At 63.9% G+C, this 20,246-nt stretch overlaps 15 protein-coding genes across 15 annotated transcripts; 6 read left to right on the top strand and 9 right to left on the bottom strand.

Annotated features, from left to right (window-relative positions):
- Positions 1 to 58: 58 nt before the first annotated feature.
- RPT6 (26S proteasome regulatory subunit 8) lies at positions 59 to 1,315 on the top strand (the record flags this gene model as incomplete). The annotated part of the gene is made up of 1 exon (XM_060267836.1): positions 59 to 1,315. The coding sequence occupies one exon, from the start codon at positions 59 to 61 to the stop codon at positions 1,313 to 1,315; it is 1,257 nt and encodes a 418-aa protein (XP_060123819.1).
- Positions 1,316 to 2,173, bottom strand: MJAP1_003912 (uncharacterized protein; the record flags this gene model as incomplete). Its single annotated transcript, XM_060267835.1, has 4 exons — positions 1,316 to 1,563; positions 1,586 to 1,684; positions 1,710 to 1,746; positions 1,769 to 2,173. The coding sequence occupies 4 exons, from the start codon at positions 2,171 to 2,173 to the stop codon at positions 1,316 to 1,318; spliced, it is 789 nt and encodes a 262-aa protein (XP_060123818.1).
- A 19-nt stretch (positions 2,174 to 2,192) lies between these two features.
- DUS1 (tRNA-dihydrouridine(16/17) synthase [NAD(P)(+)]) lies at positions 2,193 to 3,644 on the bottom strand (the record flags this gene model as incomplete). The annotated part of the gene is made up of 1 exon (XM_060267834.1): positions 2,193 to 3,644. The coding sequence occupies one exon, from the start codon at positions 3,642 to 3,644 to the stop codon at positions 2,193 to 2,195; it is 1,452 nt and encodes a 483-aa protein (XP_060123817.1).
- Positions 3,645 to 3,772: 128 nt separating this feature from the next.
- Positions 3,773 to 5,400, top strand: MJAP1_003910 (uncharacterized protein; the record flags this gene model as incomplete). Its single annotated transcript, XM_060267833.1, has 11 exons — positions 3,773 to 3,861; positions 3,884 to 4,230; positions 4,273 to 4,323; positions 4,346 to 4,372; positions 4,395 to 4,445; positions 4,468 to 4,580; positions 4,603 to 4,733; positions 4,758 to 4,861; positions 4,884 to 4,945; positions 4,968 to 5,123; positions 5,146 to 5,400. The coding sequence occupies 11 exons, from the start codon at positions 3,773 to 3,775 to the stop codon at positions 5,398 to 5,400; spliced, it is 1,386 nt and encodes a 461-aa protein (XP_060123816.1).
- Positions 5,401 to 5,719, bottom strand: MJAP1_003909 (uncharacterized protein; the record flags this gene model as incomplete). Its single annotated transcript, XM_060267832.1, has 2 exons — positions 5,401 to 5,620; positions 5,643 to 5,719. The coding sequence occupies 2 exons, from the start codon at positions 5,717 to 5,719 to the stop codon at positions 5,401 to 5,403; spliced, it is 297 nt and encodes a 98-aa protein (XP_060123815.1).
- A 31-nt stretch (positions 5,720 to 5,750) lies between these two features.
- MJAP1_003908 (uncharacterized protein) lies at positions 5,751 to 6,205 on the top strand (the record flags this gene model as incomplete). Its single annotated transcript, XM_060267831.1, has 3 exons — positions 5,751 to 6,033; positions 6,056 to 6,161; positions 6,202 to 6,205. 3 exons carry the CDS (start codon positions 5,751 to 5,753, stop codon positions 6,203 to 6,205), a joined length of 393 nt encoding a protein of 130 aa, XP_060123814.1.
- Positions 6,206 to 6,275: 70 nt separating this feature from the next.
- Positions 6,276 to 7,947, bottom strand: MJAP1_003907 (protein S-acyltransferase; the record flags this gene model as incomplete). The annotated part of the gene is made up of 2 exons (XM_060267830.1): positions 6,276 to 7,657; positions 7,680 to 7,947. 2 exons carry the CDS (start codon positions 7,945 to 7,947, stop codon positions 6,276 to 6,278), a joined length of 1,650 nt encoding a protein of 549 aa, XP_060123813.1.
- A 58-nt stretch (positions 7,948 to 8,005) lies between these two features.
- MJAP1_003906 (uncharacterized protein) lies at positions 8,006 to 9,635 on the top strand (the record flags this gene model as incomplete). The annotated part of the gene is made up of 2 exons (XM_060267829.1): positions 8,006 to 8,223; positions 8,246 to 9,635. The coding sequence occupies 2 exons, from the start codon at positions 8,006 to 8,008 to the stop codon at positions 9,633 to 9,635; spliced, it is 1,608 nt and encodes a 535-aa protein (XP_060123812.1).
- Positions 9,636 to 9,686: 51 nt separating this feature from the next.
- On the bottom strand, positions 9,687 to 11,246 carry ZPR1 (nucleolar zinc-finger protein; the record flags this gene model as incomplete). Its single annotated transcript, XM_060267828.1, has 1 exon — positions 9,687 to 11,246. One exon carries the CDS (start codon positions 11,244 to 11,246, stop codon positions 9,687 to 9,689), a length of 1,560 nt encoding a protein of 519 aa, XP_060123811.1.
- A 157-nt stretch (positions 11,247 to 11,403) lies between these two features.
- Positions 11,404 to 12,429, top strand: MJAP1_003904 (uncharacterized protein; the record flags this gene model as incomplete). The annotated part of the gene is made up of 1 exon (XM_060267827.1): positions 11,404 to 12,429. The coding sequence occupies one exon, from the start codon at positions 11,404 to 11,406 to the stop codon at positions 12,427 to 12,429; it is 1,026 nt and encodes a 341-aa protein (XP_060123810.1).
- On the bottom strand, positions 12,430 to 13,533 carry MJAP1_003903 (uncharacterized protein; the record flags this gene model as incomplete). Its single annotated transcript, XM_060267826.1, has 1 exon — positions 12,430 to 13,533. One exon carries the CDS (start codon positions 13,531 to 13,533, stop codon positions 12,430 to 12,432), a length of 1,104 nt encoding a protein of 367 aa, XP_060123809.1.
- Positions 13,534 to 13,551: 18 nt separating this feature from the next.
- On the bottom strand, positions 13,552 to 15,659 carry MJAP1_003902 (uncharacterized protein; the record flags this gene model as incomplete). Its single annotated transcript, XM_060267825.1, has 3 exons — positions 13,552 to 14,843; positions 14,866 to 15,556; positions 15,579 to 15,659. The coding sequence occupies 3 exons, from the start codon at positions 15,657 to 15,659 to the stop codon at positions 13,552 to 13,554; spliced, it is 2,064 nt and encodes a 687-aa protein (XP_060123808.1).
- A 36-nt stretch (positions 15,660 to 15,695) lies between these two features.
- Positions 15,696 to 16,786, top strand: DPH5 (diphthine methyl ester synthase; the record flags this gene model as incomplete). Its single annotated transcript, XM_060267824.1, has 3 exons — positions 15,696 to 15,839; positions 15,862 to 16,283; positions 16,306 to 16,786. The coding sequence occupies 3 exons, from the start codon at positions 15,696 to 15,698 to the stop codon at positions 16,784 to 16,786; spliced, it is 1,047 nt and encodes a 348-aa protein (XP_060123807.1).
- A 4-nt stretch (positions 16,787 to 16,790) lies between these two features.
- On the bottom strand, positions 16,791 to 17,645 carry MJAP1_003900 (uncharacterized protein; the record flags this gene model as incomplete). The annotated part of the gene is made up of 2 exons (XM_060267823.1): positions 16,791 to 17,556; positions 17,596 to 17,645. 2 exons carry the CDS (start codon positions 17,643 to 17,645, stop codon positions 16,791 to 16,793), a joined length of 816 nt encoding a protein of 271 aa, XP_060123806.1.
- Positions 17,646 to 17,684: 39 nt separating this feature from the next.
- CRN1 (Coronin-like protein crn1) lies at positions 17,685 to 20,130 on the bottom strand (the record flags this gene model as incomplete). The annotated part of the gene is made up of 6 exons (XM_060267822.1): positions 17,685 to 17,736; positions 17,760 to 19,441; positions 19,465 to 19,476; positions 19,500 to 19,551; positions 19,967 to 20,028; positions 20,053 to 20,130. The coding sequence occupies 6 exons, from the start codon at positions 20,128 to 20,130 to the stop codon at positions 17,685 to 17,687; spliced, it is 1,938 nt and encodes a 645-aa protein (XP_060123805.1).
- Between the last annotated feature and the right edge of the window lie 116 nt (positions 20,131 to 20,246).

Raw genomic sequence — 20,246 nt, 5'->3', positions numbered from 1 at the left:
GGAGGTTGCCACGTGGTAGTGATCGGAGCGACGCGTCGGGGATCTTTGCCACTACGACATGGCAGCCGTCGCCCACAGCGAGGTGGCCGTCGCGCCGTCCAAGACGAATGGAGTGAATAGCGAAGAGTCGCGCGCACAGACGCCCGGCATCCAGTCGTTCCTACAGACTAAGACGCAGGCGTACGAGCGCCAGATCAGCGAGAAAGCGCAAAACCTCCGCCGCCTGGAGGCGCAGCGCAATGCGCTCAATGCGCGTGTGCGCCTGATCCGCGAGGAGCTCCAGCTGCTCCAGGAGCCCGAGTCGTACGTCGGCGAGGTCGTCAAGGTGATGGGCAAGAAAAAGGTGCTGGTCAAGGTCCAGCCCGAAGGCAAGTATGTTGTCGGCGTTGCGCCCGGCATCGACGTCGCGGAGCTGAAGCCGTCGTTGCGTGTGGCGCTGCGCTCGGACTCGTACACGCTGCACAAGATCCTGCCGAACAAGATCGACCCGCTCGTGTCGCTCATGATGGTCGAAAAGGTGCCGGACAGCACCTACGAGATGGTCGGCGGTCTCGAACGCCAAATTAAAGAGATTAAGGAGGTGATTGAGCTTCCGGTGAAGCACCCTGAGCTGTTCGAGAGCCTGGGTATCGCGCAGCCCAAGGGCGTGCTGCTGTACGGGCCGCCGGGCACCGGCAAGACGCTCCTCGCGCGTGCCGTCGCGCATCATACCGACTGCAAGTTTATCCGTGTGAGCGGCAGCGAACTGGTGCAAAAGTATATCGGTGAGGGCTCGCGCATGGTGCGTGAGCTGTTCGTCATGGCGCGTGAGCACGCCCCATCGATCATCTTTATGGACGAAATCGACTCGATCGGCTCGTCGCGTGGCGATGGCGGCGGTGGCGGCGGCGACTCCGAGGTGCAGCGCACTATGCTCGAGCTCCTGAATCAGCTCGACGGTTTCGAGGGCACGCAAAACATCAAGGTCATTATGGCGACCAACCGTATCGATATCCTCGACAGCGCCCTCCTGCGCCCCGGCCGCATCGACCGCAAGATCGAGTTTCCCCCGCCAGGACCCGAGGCGCGTGTGTCGATTCTGCGCATCCACTCGCGCAAGATGTCGCTGCAGCGCGGCATCAACCTGCGCTCCCTCGCCGAAAAGATGGGACAGTGCTCGGGCGCCGAAGTGCGCGGTATTTGTACAGAGGCGGGTATGTATGCGCTGCGCGAGCGGCGGCAGCACGTGTCCCAGGAGGACTTTGAGCTGGCCGTCGCCAAGGTGCTCAAGCGCCACACGGACGGCTCGACGAGCGTGAACAAGCTCTTTACATAGCTACTTGACAAAATTCAACGAGTATCCCCCGTCTTTTTGCTGCTGCATCTGGAAGTTGTCGGTCGACAGGCCAAAGTAGCCCAGCACATTGTTGCCGAGCGTCTTGAGCTTGCCCATCATCTCTGTCTTTTCCCGCTCGCCTTCGGCGGCGACGAGAGGGGGCAGGCGCGCGAGCGACGCTTTCAGCTCGGGCTGGAAGGCGGTGGGGACGTAGCCTTCGTGGTCGAGCTTCTCAAGGCGCTTGTAGTCTGGGTCAGTACAAAAACCTACCTTCGAGCGACGAGTTCAGGTGCGCCCAGCCGCCGAGCTTTTCATGTGCGACCGCACGGCGATGCAACGCCTTGACATTGTTGGGCTCTTCGGCCAGGACTGGGTGAGCAGGGGGGTGGCGTACCTTCGGTGCTTGCTTTGATGGTGTCGTCATATTGTTCCTGCGTGAGTAGTGCGACGTACGAGCTTGAGATGGCACGCAGCAAGGTTCGCATAGAGCTTGACGCGCAGCTGAATCGTCTCGTCCGAGAGGAGGTGCTCTTCGAGCGTGATAGTGCGCGTAGGCTCGGTGGATTTGGGCGGTGCATCCGTCGTAGATGTAGATGCTTCGGCGTCCTCGGTCTTGGACACCGACGACGCGCCGCCTTGGTCGCCACCCTCGTTGCCCTCCTCCTCTTCGCCCTCCTGGCCTTGGCCATCATCGATACGCGCAGGCAAGCGCGAAATCGCATCGATATAGTGCGTAATCGCGACCGAGTAGTTCTTCTTGCCATACTGGTCATTGCCGAGCGTCTTGAGCGTTTCGGCCTCCTCGAGACGCGTCGAGAGCGGCCGCTCTTCCATCGGTGCGCCGTGCGCTTCGCTCATGGTGGAGTCTGCCACGTGCCTATACAGCTACTTTGGATTTTTTGGACGGCGGCTCCGAGGCGTGCGGTGCGCTGGGCGCGTCGGCCGCCGCCTCGGTAGACGACGCCACGGGCTCCTGCTTTGACGTAGCATCTCCCTCCTTGGACTGCTCCCCTTTTTCCTTCGGGGGGTTCAGCGGAGGGCGGAAGTAGGGCTGCAGGTACCAGTGCGGAATGTATTCCGGGCGCGTCGTCCGGTCGTGTGCGTCCTGGAGGTGCGCAGGCGTGACATAGTACCGCGGTACGCCTTGCTGGCGCTCGTAGTACTCTGCCTTGGCCTCGTCGTCTTTCAGGCGGCGTTCGAGCTCGTGTACAAACGCGCGGTACTCGACGACGCGCGCCTCGCCTTCTGCCTCTTCGTCGCTGCGTGCTTTGCCGAGCACCGGGCGGAGGTCGGTATGGATTGTGAGTGCAGGGCGTGTAATTTTAAACATGTGCCCTTTGAGCGCGCTGCTTGCGGTCGGCGTGCGCAGGCCCGCGACAATGTCGAGGTATTCGTGTGCGATGCGCGCGATGCGGAGCGCGTCAAACGCTGAGTGGTCCTTGCCCTGTACGGCCAGCGACGCGAGGTCGGGCTCTAGGTCGTGAAAAAGCGTCGGATTGTACAGGTTTCCCTCGGCACTCATCACGCCGTCGCACCCCGTAAATGCGATACAGTCGCGCCAGTCCTGGGGAAAGAGCATGTTGCCGTTCGCAAAGACAGGCACAGACAGTGCCTCTTTTACCGCCTTGATCTTGGCCCAGTCTGCGAGGCCGGTCTTGTGTCCTTTCATCTCGCGTGTGCGGCCGTGCACCGTGACCATCTGCGCCCCGGCACGCTCAATCATTTTGGCGTACGCCAGCGTCTTTTCCAGCGAGTCGTATACACGAAACTTGGCCGTGACGGGAACCTTGAGCTCACGGTGCAGCGTGTTGATCAGTGAAAAGATCAGGTGCCAGTCCTCCTGCAGAAATGCACCAAAGTGGCCGCGCTTGGCAATCTGCTGAGGGCAGCCGAGGTTCAGGTCGACGGCGTCGCACTTGTCCTGCACGCTCTGCGCCGCCTCGAGCAGCGCCGCCGGGTCGTTTGCGCAGAACTGCACAATCAGCGGCCGGTCCGAGTCGGAATTTTCGCCGAGCTTGAGTGTGTGCGCCCCTTCTTCGTTCAGCGCCTGGTTAAAGTACGCCTCCCGGACGCGGTGTGCACCTTTGTTTTTTTGGACGTACACCTTGGCGTTGATCATGGGGGTATACACGAGCTGCGAGCCATACCGACGGCTGAGTACGCGCCATGCCAGCTCCGACTGGTCGACCATCGGTGCGACGATGCGCTGGGGCGAGCCGAGGCTCCTGTACAGCTCGTAGCCCCCGAGTTTCGCGTGCTTCGGCACGCCCGTCTCTGGAAACGAGTCGAGCGTGGGGATATCCGTATGCTGTGTGCTGTTTGTGCTCATTTTCCTCTGGACGAGGTGTGGCAATCCTCGCAACGGGTCCTGGTAGGGCGCACGCACTCCGCTGCGTCCCACGAGCCGCAGGCCGAAAATTGTGGTGGAGGAGAAATTGTTCCTCCACGCGATGGCGCATGGCGAGTGTTGAGTGCGCGGTGGTCGTGCCGATCGCCGACGTGGCGTACCCCCAGGACCTGGGGCAGAAAGTGCGCATTGCAGGATTGTACGTCGCCACACTGACCTAGCTGTTCGTCCTACGATACTGATACGGCCGAGCTGCTGCTCGAGCATGAGCGAGCGTGCATCGCCGTCGACCTCTCCCTGCTCCTCGACTCGGGCGAGCGCCTGGAAATCTTTCCCAAGTCCAAGCTCATGTGCATCGGCACGCTCGAGATGCGTGCGGAGCGCGCGGCACACGACGTAGAAGGGCCCACGCGCCCGCTGTCCTCGCCGAGCGCACACGCGCAGAAACGCGCGTTGCGTGCGGAAGAGATGCACATCTCGCCGATGGTCGTGCGTGCGATCTTTGTAAAGCAAGTAGACAGGCTCGACCTGCGCGTCTGGGCGCAGGCGGCGCGGGCGCGTCTCGATAGTGAATCCCGATATGAGTAATCGGGCACCAGCATGGACAAAGGCAAGGCGCCGGCGCGCGACCGCGTGCAGGACGGGCCGATGACGTACAATGGTACGCGACGCATCTGACACAGAAACGGTGCAGTGCATCAGCGATCTATGTAGGTAGCGTTCCTGACGCAGTGGAGTGCGCGATCCATACGATCCTGTGCGTGCGGCAGGTGTACCCCAAAGGTGCGCACCCTTCCTAACGCAGACGTGTTTGTGCGCCGCAAAAAGTACGACGTGCCCGTCTTTCAGAGCCGGCACCCCGGACTGAATGAGTACATTGGCACGAGCGTGCGTGCGGTTACGCACGAGCTGCAGAATGTACGTCTTTGTGCTCATGCAGTCGTCTGTGCGCACGGTCGTCGTCGCATTGCACTATGAGGACGCGCCGGATAGCTCCGAGGCGCTCGAGCGCTACGTATTCTCGCTCGACTTTCTCTTGCCAGATACAGACGTGCGTAACCGCGATCTAGTGTAGGTTGTTGTTGCCTGACGCAGCATCCGTGGAAACCTGTCGCGCGCCGCCGCCGAGCTCGTATGCCGCCAGTTTCTCCTGCAGCTCCTGGCAGTCGAAGCACGCCTATCGCCGGTGGAAGAGCGACGTACGTCACGCGGCTCACCCAGCCCTCACCTTTCGCGTCCTGGTGGAAATGGCCGACGGAGCCGTGCCGACCGCGTCGGTCGACGTACGTATCTCGTCTTATGCAGGCACCTACTCACGGCCCCTGGGCGCCGACCGACGGCGCTCCGTTCCGCGCAAATGCCCTCGACGCCGCTACAGCCAGGCTCTCGACCCACGCGGCGTCAGCGGCGCCGGCGCCGCGGCTGCACCCGCTCAAGGTCCTCGAGTCGGGTGTGATCAATGTACGCAACTATGCTGATCCAGGTATCTTTACATGTCGAGGAGGATGTGCCGCAGAAGCACGCTCCGGTGAATGCGCCGTACGATCCGCCGACCGAAACGCAGGCCGAGTCGCAGAGCATGTCGCAGCGCGACCTTGACGACCCCGCGATTGACGACGGCGTCGCATCATCAGGCATCCAGCTGCGCAAGCGCAAGCTCTTTGCGCAGCCCCTCACGACCGGCGGCCCGACGTCGGACGCGTCCAGCGAGGACGACAGCGACGAGAGCCTAGGGTGATTATGGCACCGTCTCGGGCGGGGGCGCGTCGGCCGCCGCCTCGACCACTTCCGGCTCCTCTTCATACTGCGCCACCTGCTCGGTACGCACCCACTTGAGGATACGCAGCGGCGTCTCGGAGCGCGTCGAGGCGTCGACGCCCATCCGCTCGGCCAGGCCTGGCACCGCGCCCGCCGGCTTCGAAAGCGCAGTGGGGACGACCCATTCCTTGCGCCAAATACTGTATAAGATAGTGTACATACTAGACGGGCTCTTTTACGCTGCGCTGCAGCTCGTGCTCCTGGCCGTGCCCCGCAAACCGACCGTTGATGCGCGACATGGTAAATACAAGCCACGTGGTCTCCACATGCATGGTGGCCTACGGCGCGTTTCGTGCGGCGTGCGCGGCGTTCCTGGCCGGGGAGCGTGGGCCGCTCGGCGACGGGTGGGCGTGGCGCGAGGTCGAGGGCGCAGCGCACATGTCGTATCTACATAGAGAGTGGGAGGTCACGGCGGACGACGACTGGGGCGTGCCGGAGGCGTACGCGGCCGATAGCCCCTTTGCGCAAGTGCGCCGTGCGCTGACCGTGGAGCAGAGCGTGTGCTGGTCGCCGATCTGGGAGGTGCCTGTGTTCTACATGGATGCGCGCTGGGGTATGTACTTGGGCTAACCTAGGCAAAGCGTCTTTATCGCTCGAGGACCTGGTCGCCGCGGCGCTGTATGCCGGCCACGACGCGAGCCTCGAGCGTGGCGTGCATCCTGCGACCGGCGCGGCGTGCTGGTACCTGCACCCCTGCAAGACTGCCTCGGCGCTCGACGAGTTGATGCGCGCGTCGCAGCAGCCGCTTATTCCCGCGTTCCTTGCGCTGGTGTCGACCGCGGTCGCGATGCGCGCTTAGGTCTGGCAGAGGTCCGGCCACTCGCTCCGCGGCCGCCACGCGCCGAGCTCTGAGTAGCGTGGATTCAGTGGAAAGTGGATGCCGGCCGTGGGCTTTGCGCGCGCCATCGGCAGGAACCATGTATAGGGCTTGCCGATGCTCAGCTCCATGTTGAGCAGCGGCGTCGCGCCAAACGTCGTCGACGTTGGCGCCTGCACGACGCTCGCGACCGACTCGCCTCCTTCAAGGCCCATCACCTTTTCGAGGTTCGCCGCGCGCCGGCGCGCGCTGTCCGAGTCCGTCGCGTACGCGAGCTCGGCGCGGCTGCGCATCCACCACGGGTTGCCCTCGCGCGTGCGCTTGCCCCACTCCAAGTTCCACTCGTCGAGGAGCGCGCGGCGCGCGCGGTAGCGGCGGATCGCACCGACGAGGCCGCTGCCGAGCGTGCCGCCTTCGCCGTGGAAGGAATAATACCGCTTGAGCAGCACGCCTTCGTACGTCCTGTCCGAGTTGATCGCACGCTGCTCGACCGACGTCACGTTCAGCATACTCAGCTCCATGTGGATCATAAAAAGCGAGCCGGTGAACAAGAAGTAGAAGAAGGAGATTGCCAGCACACTGATTAGGTAGCCGTCGACGTCCCAGTTGTGAATGACCGTGGACCAGTGCCCGCTGCCGTGCGACAGGACGCCCCGTGCAAAGAGGACCGCCACGCTGACGATCACAAAGATGGTCAGGACAAATGTCCAAAAGACCGTGTTGACATAGAAGCGGTAATTTTGCGCGCCGACGCAACCGCCGATCCACGGGCAGTGGTGGTCCATACGCAGCACGCAGGTGCCGCAGCGCCGGCAGTGGTGTGCGCGCGGCGGCCGCGGGCGCTGGCAGCGGCTGCAGTACAGCTCGGGCGGCGCGTACAAGGGCGGGTTCTGCGGCACGCGCGCCGGCTTGGGCATCTTGGGTGGCGGCGCGGTCGGCAGCGCCTGCATCGAGCTCGTGGGTTTGTCGGTGCGCGGCGGCTCATCCGCAAGCATCTCAGCCATGGTCGTCGTTTCCGGTGCGACGGACGTGGTGAGATCCGGCGTCGAGGGCTGCATCTCGATCGAGTTGGTCGCGTCGCGGACCGGCTCGCTTGGCGCGTCGCGTGTGAGCACGTCCGACGCGTCGTTCTCAAACGCGGCCCAGCGCGCCTCGCGCTCGTTCGGCGGCGAAAAGGGCTGCGTGTTGCGCACGCTGCTCACTTCTTCCTGCTGCACTTCCGGCTGCGGCTGCGGGGCCATAGCGATCGGCTGCGCGGGCGTGTGCGACGTCGCGCCATAGTCCGGCGCCTCTTGCTCGTCAAACAGCTCGCGGACGTAGCCCGGCGGCGAAACGACGACCATGACATAGCTCCAGAGCACTACATCAGCAAAAATACGTACCCATGCACCATAGAATACAGAAGAGGACAAGTAGCACAATGCCCGCCGCGCGGCTCCCCAGCGCGTACGGCTTCTTGGTGAGCATGGGATAGCAGATGCGCCAGAGGTACACGATACACGTCCACACGATCGAGACTGCAATCAGCGCGACGTTCGCGTAGCGGATCGGCCACGGCTCCGGCGGCGGCGGCCCTCCGTCCTGCACATGCTCCTTGGGGCCGATCCCCACGCGCCGCAGCTTCGCCGCGCAGCCGTGTTGGTCGCCCATGCAGGTCAGACGTGATCGACGAAATTCTCCCACGTGCTCTCCCGGCCCTCTTACCAGCATGTCGCACGGACGGCGGCTTGTCTCGCTAGCGGGCTCCGTCCTGATCGCGCTGTCGGCCGGCAGCACGTACGTCTTTAGCTCGTACGCCCCCCAGCTGCAGGATGTGCTGCATCTCTCGAGCACGCAGCTGAACGTTTTGGGCCTCGCTGGTAACCTCGGCATGTATCTCTCGGGCCCGGTCTGGGGCCGCTGGATCGACCACGCCGGTCCGCACGGGTATGTATCGATGCTAATGCAGTGCGGTCCTCACGGGCTCCTTCATGGTCCTCGGTGGCTACGGCATGCTCTCGCGTGCGTACAAATACGAGTGGGAAAACATCCCGGTCGCCTTTCTCGCCTTTTTCCTACTCCTGACCGGTCTCGGCAACTCGGCAGGGAACAATGCGGCGATCAACGTGCAGGCCAAGTCGTGGGGCGGCAGCCGCCGTGGCACGGCCATGGCCACCGTCCTCTCTGCGTTTGGCCTGAGCGCGTTCCTCTACTCGACGCTCTCGCACCTGTTCTTTGCAGGGAACGTCACGGGCTACCTCGTGATGCTCAGCGTGGGCAGCTTTACGAGTTTCCTGGTCGGCATGTCGCTCCTCAAGATCATCCCGCCGCAGGACGGCGAGTTTGACGAGCCGCAGACCGGCGGCCAGTACGCGCGCGTCCCGGACGAGGCACCGAGCGACCGCGAGGCGGCGGAGCCCGGCCCGCGCCGCATGCGCCGCTCGCGCTCGTCGTCCGAGGTGAGCGCGCGCGTCTATGCGTGGCTCGACGACATGGCGGAGCGCGAGGCGGACACAGCCGACATGGACGACCCGTTCGACGAGCCCGAGGCGCACCACACCGACATTACCGGTTTTGCGCTCCTGCGCGAGGTCGACTTTATTTTGCTGTTTATTATCGTGAGCATGATATCTGGCGCCGGCCTGCTGCTCATCAACAACGTCGGCACAATCACACGTGCGCTGTGGGACTACAACCGCCGGAAAGAGCGCGGCCTCGACACCATGCTCGAGTCGTACCTCTTGCGCGGCGTCGACGTGCTTTCGGACAAGGCCGAGAAGCTCGCGATCCAGCGCGTGCAGTCGCTGCAGGTGTCGTGCATCAGTATGGGCAACGCGGGCGGGCGTATCCTGATTGGCGTCGTGTCCGACTACCTCGTGCGCATCAGCGGCGAGCCGACCTACCGTACGTGGCTCCTGATCCCGGTGACGGTCCTTGCGATTATCTCGCAGGGCCTCGCCGCGTGGCCGGACACGATCACGGACGTGCACCGCCTGCTCTTTGTCTCGTCGCTGACGGGTCTAATGTACGGCACGCTCTTTGGCATCGGCCCAGTGCTGGTGTTTGAGTGGTTCGGCATCACGTCCTTCAGCCAGAACTGGGGCTACATGAGCCTCAGCCCGGTGATCGGCGGCAACATTTACAATCTTCTTTTTGGTCAGGTGTACGACTCGAACGTGTCGACGACCTCGCACACGCACCGCTGCCACAAGGGCGAGGAGTGCTACCGCACGGTGTTTATTGTGACGACCGTCGGCTGCTTTATCGCGCTCGCGACTAGCGCCGTGCTCATCGTCCGCCGTGTAAAGGGCGTGTCGTCGCGCCTCGGCAAGGCGCTTCGTTCGATTCGTGGGGAATAGACAATGCACACAGGATAGAATACGTGGCTGTACTCGGGATATCACTACAAACTACTCGTTGCGTTGGCGCTTGAGCCGCGCCTCGTCGGACTCGTCGGCCGGCTTGCCCGCGGCCTCGGCGCGGTCCTCGGCCATCTCGTCGGGCGCCTCGTAGGCGTCGACCTTGATGTCGTTCAGGCCCAGGTCCTCGTCCTGGTCCCAGGTGCGCTTGTAATTCTCCACTTCGAGCTGCTCGTCGGGGTCCGGCGCATAGGGGTTCTGGATATAGCTGTTCGCCAGCGGGTCGTCCAGGATCAGCGTGTAGGGGCATGCCTCGGCGCTGATCGCGCCTTTGAGCTTGCCGAGGAAGCCCTCAAACTTGGTCGCGTCGTCGGCCGCCGTCGAGTCGCCACGCATGAGCACCTTTTCGTAGAGCTCGTCGTAGACGTTCTGCAGCAGGCCCTCGAGCGTCGTGAAGCGGCCGCCAAGCGTGCCGGGGGCGAGGTGCAGGTCAATCTCGGGGATCGACAGGCCCGCGGTCTCGGACTTGAGAATGTCACGCGACAGGTCCTCGCCGTCGTTCACCTTGAGCGTAAGGCGGCGGCCCGTCTCGGAGATCGCAGCGCCAGACTTGACCTCATTGTCGCGGTAGCCACAGTGGTCGCAGTTGGTCGACATGATGAGGATGTCCTTAAAGTAGGGGATGTTGACCTTCTTCATCAGTGTCTTGATCGGCGCGTTGCAGCTTGAGCACGTTCCGTCAAACGAGAAAATCTCCTCGTTCTCAAAGTCGGTCTCTTCGAGCTCCTTGGAAAAGCCGCCGCCGCCCTCAGCGTCCCCGGGCTTGTTCGGCGCAGCGGGGTCGGCGACGAGGCCGAGGTGGATGTTTTGCTCCTTGGTGCGGGGGTAGTCGCGCTTGATCCACTTGGGGTCCGAGCCGCCGCCGCTCTCGATCGGGCCGCGGTACTCGACAAAGCTGTTGCCCGACGGGTCGTCGAGCGTCAGCTTGAACGGCTGAAAGACGCGGTCCTTGGCATTTTCGTCCTCCTCGTGGCGGCCGCCGACGGGGCCGGCCGTAAACTCGCCCTCCTGGTCCTCTTCCTCGACGCGGCGCTCGCCGAGCACCGCACGCAGGCGGTCGCACAGCTCCTCGATCTTGGCATAGACTTCGGGCTGCATGTGCTTGCGCAGCGGCTGGTCGAGCTCGAGATCGCGCAGCGTATCGGTCAGCACGCCCTCGACCGTGGTAATCTGGCCGCGCTTGGCCGGAATCTGCAGCTGGAGCTCGGGAATGGCCATTGTGCAGTGCTCCGACTTGATCACCTGGCGGTCGAGATCCTTTTGGTTCACAATGTGGATCGTGTACAGGCACCCCTTGGCCTGGATCTCGCCCGCACTCTGGATCTCGCTGTTGCGGTTGCCACAGTGGGGGCACGAAAAGCTCATCACAATCACCTCCTTAAAGTAGGGGATAAAGGTCGGGAGCAGTCGTGTGACGCCGTCCTTGCCGCACTGCATGCACAGCGACTCGATTTCTTCAATAGGTTTCACATCGCCTTGGTTCTCCTGGCCCTGCGTCTCGGCGTGCTCGCCGATCGGGCGGAAAAAGGGGTCATTCGTAGGGGCCGTCATGGTCGTCGCCGCTCACGCTCGGTCCTTTTCAGGCGGCGCGGTTCGAAAATCGGCTGACTCAGCACGCTCTCGAAGCCGGTAGAAGTCCCTCCACTTTTCCGCCATTTCGCTGCTTTTGCGTCGCGGCGCTTGGCTCAGTGCACAGACCAGAAGACTCATGTCCGACGCAAAGCGCATCAAGCTCGACGAGGGCGCGCGCCCTGTCATTGTCACCCACTCGGGCACGTTTCACGCGGACGATGCACTGGCAGTCAACTTGCTCTCGAAGCTGCCGTCGCTCGCCAACGCAGACATTGTCCGGACGCGCGACCCCGCCGAGATCGCCAAGGGCACGATCGTCGTCGACGTCGGCGCAGAGTACACTCCGGATGCGCACCGCTACGACCACCACCAGCGCGGCTTTGTAGAGACCTTTGACGCGGAACACAAGACCAAGCTCAGCAGCGCCGGCCTCGTGTGGAAGCACTTTGGCAAGGACATTCTCGCCGCACACCTCGGCAAGGAGGCGACCGCGGAGCGCATCGAGCTGCTGTACCAAAAGATGTACGACGACTTTGTCGAAGCCATTGACGCGATCGACAACGGCATTGCGCTCTATCCGGATGCGGTGGGCGAGCCGACATACAAGTCGCGGACGGACCTCTCGTCGCGCGTCGGCTTCATGAATCCCCGCTGGAACCAGCCGTTCGAGGACGCGGACCTCTTGCAGCGCTTCCGCCGCGCGTCGGCGATGGCGGGCGGCGAATTCTTCGACCGCGTCGACGATGCGCTCTACGCATGGCTCCCGGCGCGCGACATTGTGCGTGCGGGCCTCGAGGGGCGCACGTCGTTCGAGGGCGCAGACCCGCAGGGCCGCATCATCCTCTTTGACGGCGCAGTCGGCTGGAAGGGTCACATCTACGACCTCGAAGAGGCGCTCGCCATCCCCGAGGCCGAGCTGCCGCTGTACGTCGTCTACCCCGACGAGTCCGGCAAGTGGCGTGTGCAGGCCGTGCCGGTGAGCAGCGAGAGTTTCGAGAGCCGCAAGGCGCTGCCCGAGCAGTGGCGCGGCATCCGCGACGAGGAGCTGAGCACGATCAGCGGCATTCCGGGCTGCGTCTTTGTTCACCAGTCGGGCTTTATCGGCGGCAACGCGACCAAGGAGGGCGCGCTGGCTATGGCCAACAAGGCGCTTGCGCTGTAGCTACTCGCTATGTTTTTGTAGCCAATCTTCCATGACCATATCCGCAGGACCGCGCGAGGTGTGCGACGGCGCAGACAGGTGGCGGTACAAGGCATCGAGGCGGCGGATCGCCTTGGCGCGGCGCTCCTCGTCCTGCTCATTGTTCGCCTCGGCGGTCGCCTCGCCAAACGTGCGCATCACCATCGGCGGCAGGCCGTACACCTCACCAGTGTAGCCCTCGCGGACGAGCCACCCACGCAGCTTGTCGACCACCTCCTGGCCCCGGATCTTGGTATAGGACGGGCCGCTAATAGGCTTCGTCTTTTCGTCCTCACGGAACTGCTGGACATGCGCGGCACGCGCCTGCTGCGCATCCCACACGTTCGCGAGCGCCGCTTGGGGCGTCGGGGCATAGACGCCTTCGCTCAGCGCGGCGTCGTCGGCAGGAGGCGCGATACCTTCCGCCTGGCGGTAGGGCTGCTCGGTGTTCACGCCCGTCTGCAGCATCGCGAGGCGCTCGTGCATCGCGTACTGCTCGTGGCTCATCACCGAGCCGTGCGACGGCGAGGGAGGGCGCCACTCGTCGATCAGCGCCACGTTCAGCACCGGCGCTTGGGGCTGGTCGATGGCGTCCGGCTCGGGCGCCTCGGCGTTGAGGGCCGAGAGGAAGTTGCTTGCATCGGCCTGCAGGTCCGGAGCACGCGCGGGCGTCGGCTGCGCGACAGGCTGCGTCGGCTGCGCGGCCGGCTGCGGCACTTGCGCGGCAGGCTGCGGCGCCGGCGCCGGCGCCACGGACGAGTGCCATGCTTTTTCCATAAAGTCGACATTGGCATTCGGCGCGATACGGTCCGTCACCGGCTCACGCCCTTGGAATGCAGAGTACTCTGCGTCGAGCGCCGTAGGCGTGCGCGAGCGCGTATTCGTCTCGCGGAACTTGCCGGCAGACGACGCGGGCGCGTCGCTGATCTGCATATCGCGCATCGCCTCCTGCATCATCGCGCCGCCGGCGGCGCTGCTCGTGCCTTTGCCTTGGTCCGCAAGCATACTACGTAGCTCGTCGCCAATGCCGGCGCCCGCCGCCTTGCGTGCGCCGCCACTGCCCGACGCCTGCTTCCCTTTGTCCATCGTGTGGGGCTACGAACATTATTCGAATAGATCGGAGGCACGTGGCCGGGCGATCGGGGGCGCGTCGCGGCGCTGGAGGGGGACGGGCGGAGCGCCGCCGGCCTCGTCGTCGTCCAGGTCAAAGGTCAGCGGCCCGACGCGGCGGTCCTTGGCCTTCTTCTTGGGCTTGCTCGCGTCCGTCTTGCGCTTGCGGGGAGCGGTCGGCTCGTCGTCGTCGTCGTCCGACTCAAAAACGGCCTTGAACAGGTCGAGGGAGGGACGTGCCTCCTGGTACTCTTCCTCGGCCGCCTGTTCGGCCGCCTCCGAGTGCGGCACAAAGACAAACTCGGGCTCGGCATCCGCCTCGGGTGTGGGCTCGGGTGCGGCCCCAAACTTGTCGAGGACGCGCTGCGTGTCGTCCTGCTCCGGCTCGGTGTACGGCGGGGCGACGCCGAGGCGCTTGCACAACAGCTTTGGGGGCACGTACCGCGTCACGGTGCGTGTGCGGTCGCCAAAGTCGCCGGCTCGTGCCGCTTCCTGTGCCGGCGTGCGCGGCAGCTGTGCAGCCGCGACCGGCGCGGGCGCTTGTGCACGCGCCTCCTCGGTGCCCATCAGGCCGCCCGTTCCCGGTGTATCGGGCTGGAGCAGCGTGCTCGAGGTGAAGCGGCTCGCCATTGCGCCACGCACCGGGCGGTGGCGCTCGGCCGTCTCGAAGAACTCGTCGAGCTCGTCCTGCACGACGCCATCGGGAGGGGTATAGGTCGTGTGGTTTGCATAGGCTTGTAGATACGCCTTGTACCGCTCGTGCTTCTCCGTGTCGCTGCCGACCGGCACAAAGTTCTCGAGCGCACGTACAGCTGTCTCTGCATCCAGCGCAGGGACGTGCAGTGGCTTGGGCGGCGCGGGCGGAAGTGTCGCGGCCTGCATGCGCTGCGCCGCCTTCTCGCCGAGGTACGCGGCGATCGCAGGCGGCGGCCCCGGCAGTTTCGCCTCGCCGAGGATGCGGCCGCGGTCGGCGGCGTGCTTCGGTGCCTCGGCCTCGCGCTTCTCGCTCTGGGCCCAGACACGTCGGGGATCCGGCTGCCAGTCCTTTGGCACCGACGGCGCGTGGAACCAGACTTTCGGGGCGTCGATCGGCTTGCCGAGCACGAATCCCTTGACGAGCGGACGGCCGTCGTGCCACTGTTCCTGCGCGAGCGCCGGCGACTCTTCCGCTTTTGGAGGCTGCTCGCCGATGCGCAGCGTATCCCCCCGACCGAGCGTCGAGTCGCGGATATCCTGCGGCGCGCTGTATACGTGGTCCTCGTCGTCGCTGTCCATGCCCGACATGCCTGTGTTAGGAGGAGTACGTACCGACGGTGCGCTGCGTCTCTTTTTCGTGGTGGAAGCGTTGCAGCGCGTCTTGGAGTGCGGACGCGCCTTTCGCCGAGCCCAGGCCGCGCTTCTCGCGGTTGTCGGGGAGCTGCACGAGCTGGGTATCGGGCGGGGGAAACTTGTGCCGCGCCGCCTCGCTGTGGTCCTCTTCTGCATCGCGCGCGGGCGCGAGGTGCAGGCCACGGAGCAGCGTGCGCAGCTGCTCGCGGCGCGTGTGCGACACGAGCGGCCCGATGCCTTGGCCGGGTTTCCAGCCCATGCGGCGCAGGAGCGCCTGGCCCATGTGCGACGAGCTTGCCTGGACGTTCCCCTCTGCGCTCGGCTGGAGGATGTTCATGAAGGGGTCGCTCGCCTTCTCGTGCTGTGCGTACGCATCGGTGGTGATGAGCTTCGAGGCGCTGTTTAGCTCGGCGAGGTCCTCGTCGTCCATAAAGTCTTCTGGGCGCTGCGCCGACGCGCCTGCGCGCGACTTTCGTGACGACTTGAACGACGACGGTGTCCATCCCTCCTTTGATCCTACCGTGTTAAAGTATCCAGCCGAAAAACCGCCGGTGAACGCGCCGTGGAAGCGGCGGCGCCCTTTCTCGTCGTAGGCCTCCTGCTGCCAGACCGGCTTGTACTCGTTCTTGTCTTTTCCGTGCTCATTGAGGGCAGGCAGCGGTGTACCGTACTGTGTCAGATTGTCGACGTACTGTCACGAAACTCTCGCCCAGGTTCACACGCTCCGGCGCGCCGTCGCGCTCGAGCTTCCGCCGGAGGCGTTGCGTCGCCATCGTAGTGGAGGCGAAATGCGGCCAATTCTCCACACCATGGTGCTTTTTCTGATCGGCCTGGGCCTGGCGGATGAGCAGGACATTACGTTGAAAGGACTGCGTGCGGTGCAGTCGTGCAGCCGCGTGTACCTCGAGTCGTACACGAGCATACTCTTTGTCGATGACTTTAAAGCGCGCATGGTACGTCTCCTCGCTAACCCAGGAAAAACTCTACGAAAAAGAAGTGACGCTCGCGCACCGCGAGACGGTGGAGCTCGAGGCGGACGATATCCTGCTTGCGGCGCACACGGGCAACGTCGCGTTCCTGGTCGTCGGCGACCCGCTGTCGGCGACGACGCACTCGGACCTGATTATGCGCGCACGCACGTTCCAGGCGCCGGGCGCGAGCGCGCCGACGCCGGTCGACGTCCGCATCATCCACAATGCGTCGATCACCACCGCGCTCGGCTCGAGCGGCCTCGCTGGCTACAACTTTGGCCAGACGATCAGTGTACCGTTCTGGACCGAGGACTGGCACCCGGACTCGTGGCTCGAGCGCATCGGTGAGAACATGGGGCTTGGCCTGCACACGCTGTGCCTGAGCGACATCAAGGTGCGCGAGCAGAGCATCGAAGACATGAGCCGGTACGTCGCGCGACTTATACAGGGGCATCGTCCGCTACCAGCCGCCGCGGTATATGCTGATTCCCCAGCTGATTCGGCAGGTGCTCGCCGCAGCTAAAGAGCACAAAGTCGACTACCTCGACCCCGACCGCACGCTTGCCGTGGCGCTCTGCCGCATGGGCGCAGACGCCGAAGGCGGGCGCCGCGGCGAGCTCATCGTCGCCGGCACCCTCGCCGAGCTCCTCTCGTACACCGAGCCGACCGCCGAGGAGCGGGCGGCCGACGAAAAGGAGGACGACGCGTACGAGGAGGAGAACCCCACCGCCAGCGAGAAGGAGATGGATGAGCGCCGCGAGGCGCGTGCGGTGCGCCGCGCAATTGCGTTCTGGGGCGAGCCGCTGCACACGCTCATCCTCGTCGGCAAGCGTCTGCACCCGATGGAGGTCGCCTACGGCCAGACACTCACGCGCCCGGGCTCGCGCTGGGCCCAGGTCGCTGCCGAGGACTATGAGGTGCATAACTAGATAGCTACGGGGCAAGGTACTCGCCGTTCATCCACCGCGTCCAGCGCGGCACACCGAGCCACAGCGACTCGCTCGCTGCGAGCCCTTGGACCAGGTCGTAGAGCGCGCGCTTTGGGCGTGCAGCGAGCTCTTCTTCTGCGTGGCGGTTCACCTCGGCCTTGCGCATGCCTTTGAGCGAGCCACGCAGGTCGACCATGCGCGCTTTTGCGTCAATTGTGCGCTTGTCCTTGGGGCCGTGCGCCTCGGTGAGTGCGGCGTACTGCTCGGCCAGCTCGGTAAGCCGCGTTTGCAGCGCCTCAAGCTCGGCTGCACTGCTTGCACGCAGGTGCTTTTCGGGGTGCTGGGCGTCCCAGTACACCGGCTTGAAACCGGCCGGGCCCCGCACGGGTTTGGGGAGCACGCGCAGCACGTCGACATGCTGCGTCGACGTAGGCTCGGACGACGTATCGTCCAGAGCAGATAGCGCCTCGGTCACGACCGATTGCTTGCGTGCCGCTGTGCTGCTCGGCGTGCCGCCGGCGCGCTTGCGCTGCATGGGGGTATTGGGCGACAGGTGATGGTAGGTCAGCGACGCAAGGTTCGCTGTGAGGTTGTGTGCAAGGTGCGCGGCGCGCGAGGTGCTATCAGGGCGCCATAGCCCCCCACCCTCTTGGCAGGGGCCATGCACAGGGCGCGCATACAAGGATGCAAACAGAAAGAGCGCCATGGTATGCTCAGCGTACGGCCCCGACGCTGGCACCTCGATATCCTCACGCAGGAGCTTGCGTAGGCTCCGCGTCGCAGGGCGTGAGAAGCGGACCGATGCGGACGCGGCGCGCAGCAGGCGGCGGTACGCTTGCCGCACGGCCGGATCGCTCATCGTCGAAGAAGCATCACGTGTCTCGCATGGGCCATCTACTTACTGCGTGCTAAGGAACATGTCGCGGACACGTTGGTGGTTCGTGCGGAGTCTGGGTTAGGCGGGGGCACGTACTTCAAGTTCTCCATCTCGAGTTCACGAATGCGTGTATCGCGTTCGGCAATCTGCGCTTTCAGGTCCTCGATCTCGGCAGAGGCATCGGTGGTTGCGGAGGACGTGGCAGCAGGGCCGGACGGCGAGGCGGACGAGGACGAAGCGGCGGTCGCGGCGGCGGCGGCGGCACCCGCACCCGCGCCAGCAAGGGCCGCAGTCGGGGAGGACTCTTCCTTATGGGCAGTCTCCTTGTCCTTCTTCTCCTTCTCTTCCTTGTCCTTGGCCTCCTTGTCCTTCTTTTCCTTGTCCTCCTTCTCCTTGGCGGCCTTGGCCTCCTTCTCCTTCTGCTCCTTCTCCTTCTGCTCCTTCTCCTTGGCCTGAACCTCCTTCTCCTTGTCCTCCTTCTCCCCCTCCTTCTTGGCCTCCTCCTTCTTGGCCTCCTTCACCGCCTTCTCCTCCTTCACCTTCTCCTCCTTTTCCTTCGCGGCCTTTTCCTTCTCCTTCGCCGCGTCCTCCTTCTCCTTGGCCTCGGCAGCAGCACTGCTAGCGGCCTCGGAGGCGTCGAGCGTCGGCTTTGTCGCATCGCCGGTAATGATCGACTTGTTCTCAAAGTCCAGCAGGTTTGGCGTCTTGGTCTCCTTATCGACAAAGAATTCGTCCGCGGTCAGCGCCGGCTTGTTCGACTGCGCCAGAGGGAAGATATCCGCCTGGAACGAGTCGGCCTTGCGCGGCACGTAGAACGACACGGGCTGGACCATGCTGCTCGTCACCTTGTATGCACGCGCGATCTCGTTCTCGTCGACGTTGAGCGAGCGGCGGGGCAAGAACGCCATGCCGCTCTGCGGCTCGACCGACTTGTACTCGGCCAGGTAGTGGATCTCGTCCGACTCCAGCTCGTAGTAACGGATGTTGCCGTCGCCCTTGCCGGCCAAAAAGACGACGTTGTTGTCGCTCCAGAACGGCATAATGATACCGTTGCTGCTGTCCAGAGACACGGTCTTGAGCGGCTTGGCGGGCTGCGCAACGTCCCACAGGAACATTTGGCGCTCCGACATCTTGCTGAAGCCCGACGTGATCAGACGCGGCTTATCGCCGCACCAAACAGCGCGCGCACCCTTGATGCCGCCGTGACCATCCACCGTGTGCACCGCCTTGGGCGTGCGCGTGTCAAAGAGACGCAGCTTGCGGTCACGGCATGTCGCCGCGATCGTGCTTCCGGTCCAGTCAAAGGTCATCGACTGGATCGAGTCGGTGAAGCCCGTGAGCTCGATCTGGGCCTTTTGCTTCTCGGTGTCAAAGAGCTTGATCGCGTGGTCGCCGGTCGCAGCGGCAAGCACGTTAGAGGCCGTCGGATGGAACTGCACCTGGCCGACACGGCGGCGGCCGCCGGCAAAGGTCGCGAGCGGCTTAAAGTCCTCCAGGGCGCCGTCCTTGTTGTTGTCGAGGCGCTCGACGACCTCTTCGGGCGACACCTTCCAGATCGAGACCTGTGCATCGTCGCCACCACTCGCCACGACGTGGTCGTCAAACGGGCTGAACGACGTGTCGAGCACGGCCGCAGTGTGGCCGCGGCAGACGGGGTACAGATCGGGAAGCTTCCCCGGGCGCGTGAGCGGAATCAGCGCAAATGCGCCGCCTCCCGACACGTTCCAGTTCACCGAGAGAAACTCGCCGTTGGCTTCCAAGAGATTCGTGTCCCATGCCTAGGTCAGTGGAGTAAACGTACGTTGTTCGAGACCTGGGTCAGTTTGCGCTACGCACCTTGACATTGTCATAGGACTGCTCCTTCTTCGCAGGGTTTCCGTACACATGGCTATCAGTCAGCCATGCCATGCCGCACTACGTACCGGTACTTGGACGAACGCACAAACCGTCCACTCATCGTTGGGTCCCGTGCGTGGTGTTGGTCGTGACTGAACCCCGGCGTCCGACACTTTAATTCCACAACACCGCACCGCTTATTTCCCTTATCGCACTGCCGATTCTGCGAGCAATCCATGGCATTAGTTGAATATACACGACGTAGGGACGACTACGAGATATAGGGTATGAGGTATGGCATGTCCGTTGAGCACAGCCTAAGATTGCACAAGGGTGAGGAATCATACGATGGACCGGCACGCCGGCCGGTGCCACTCAACGCATGAAGCGGTGAAGGGCCCAGGCGCCGGCCGCCTGGGCATGCACATAGCAGCGGCGATGCTAGCGCATCGCTGCAACACAATTACTTGTGGCGTGCAGCAGCGTCCGACATGGTGTCGACCTGGCGCTTGGTAGAGACGGCGAGAACCTAGGTAAGCCGCAAAGCACGTACGTGGTAGGCCACGATCAGGACCATCGCACCACTGCCAAGCACGTTGGAGACGGTAGAAAGCGCGGTATCAGAGATCATTGTATCAAAGTTGGTGGCAAAGAAAGTTGGTCGTACGGGGTGACAACAGGGTCGCGCAATTTTTTTTTTCAGCAATCACGCAAGCGCTGCAGCTGCGCCAGGGATCTGTGGGGAAA

Source organism: Malassezia japonica, chromosome 8, assembly GCF_029542785.1.
Source record: "Malassezia japonica chromosome 8, complete sequence".
NCBI lineage: Eukaryota > Fungi > Basidiomycota > Malasseziomycetes > Malasseziales > Malasseziaceae > Malassezia > Malassezia japonica.
The sequence above is the reverse complement of the archived record's forward strand: the minus strand, read 5'-3'. Positions and strand labels throughout refer to the sequence as shown.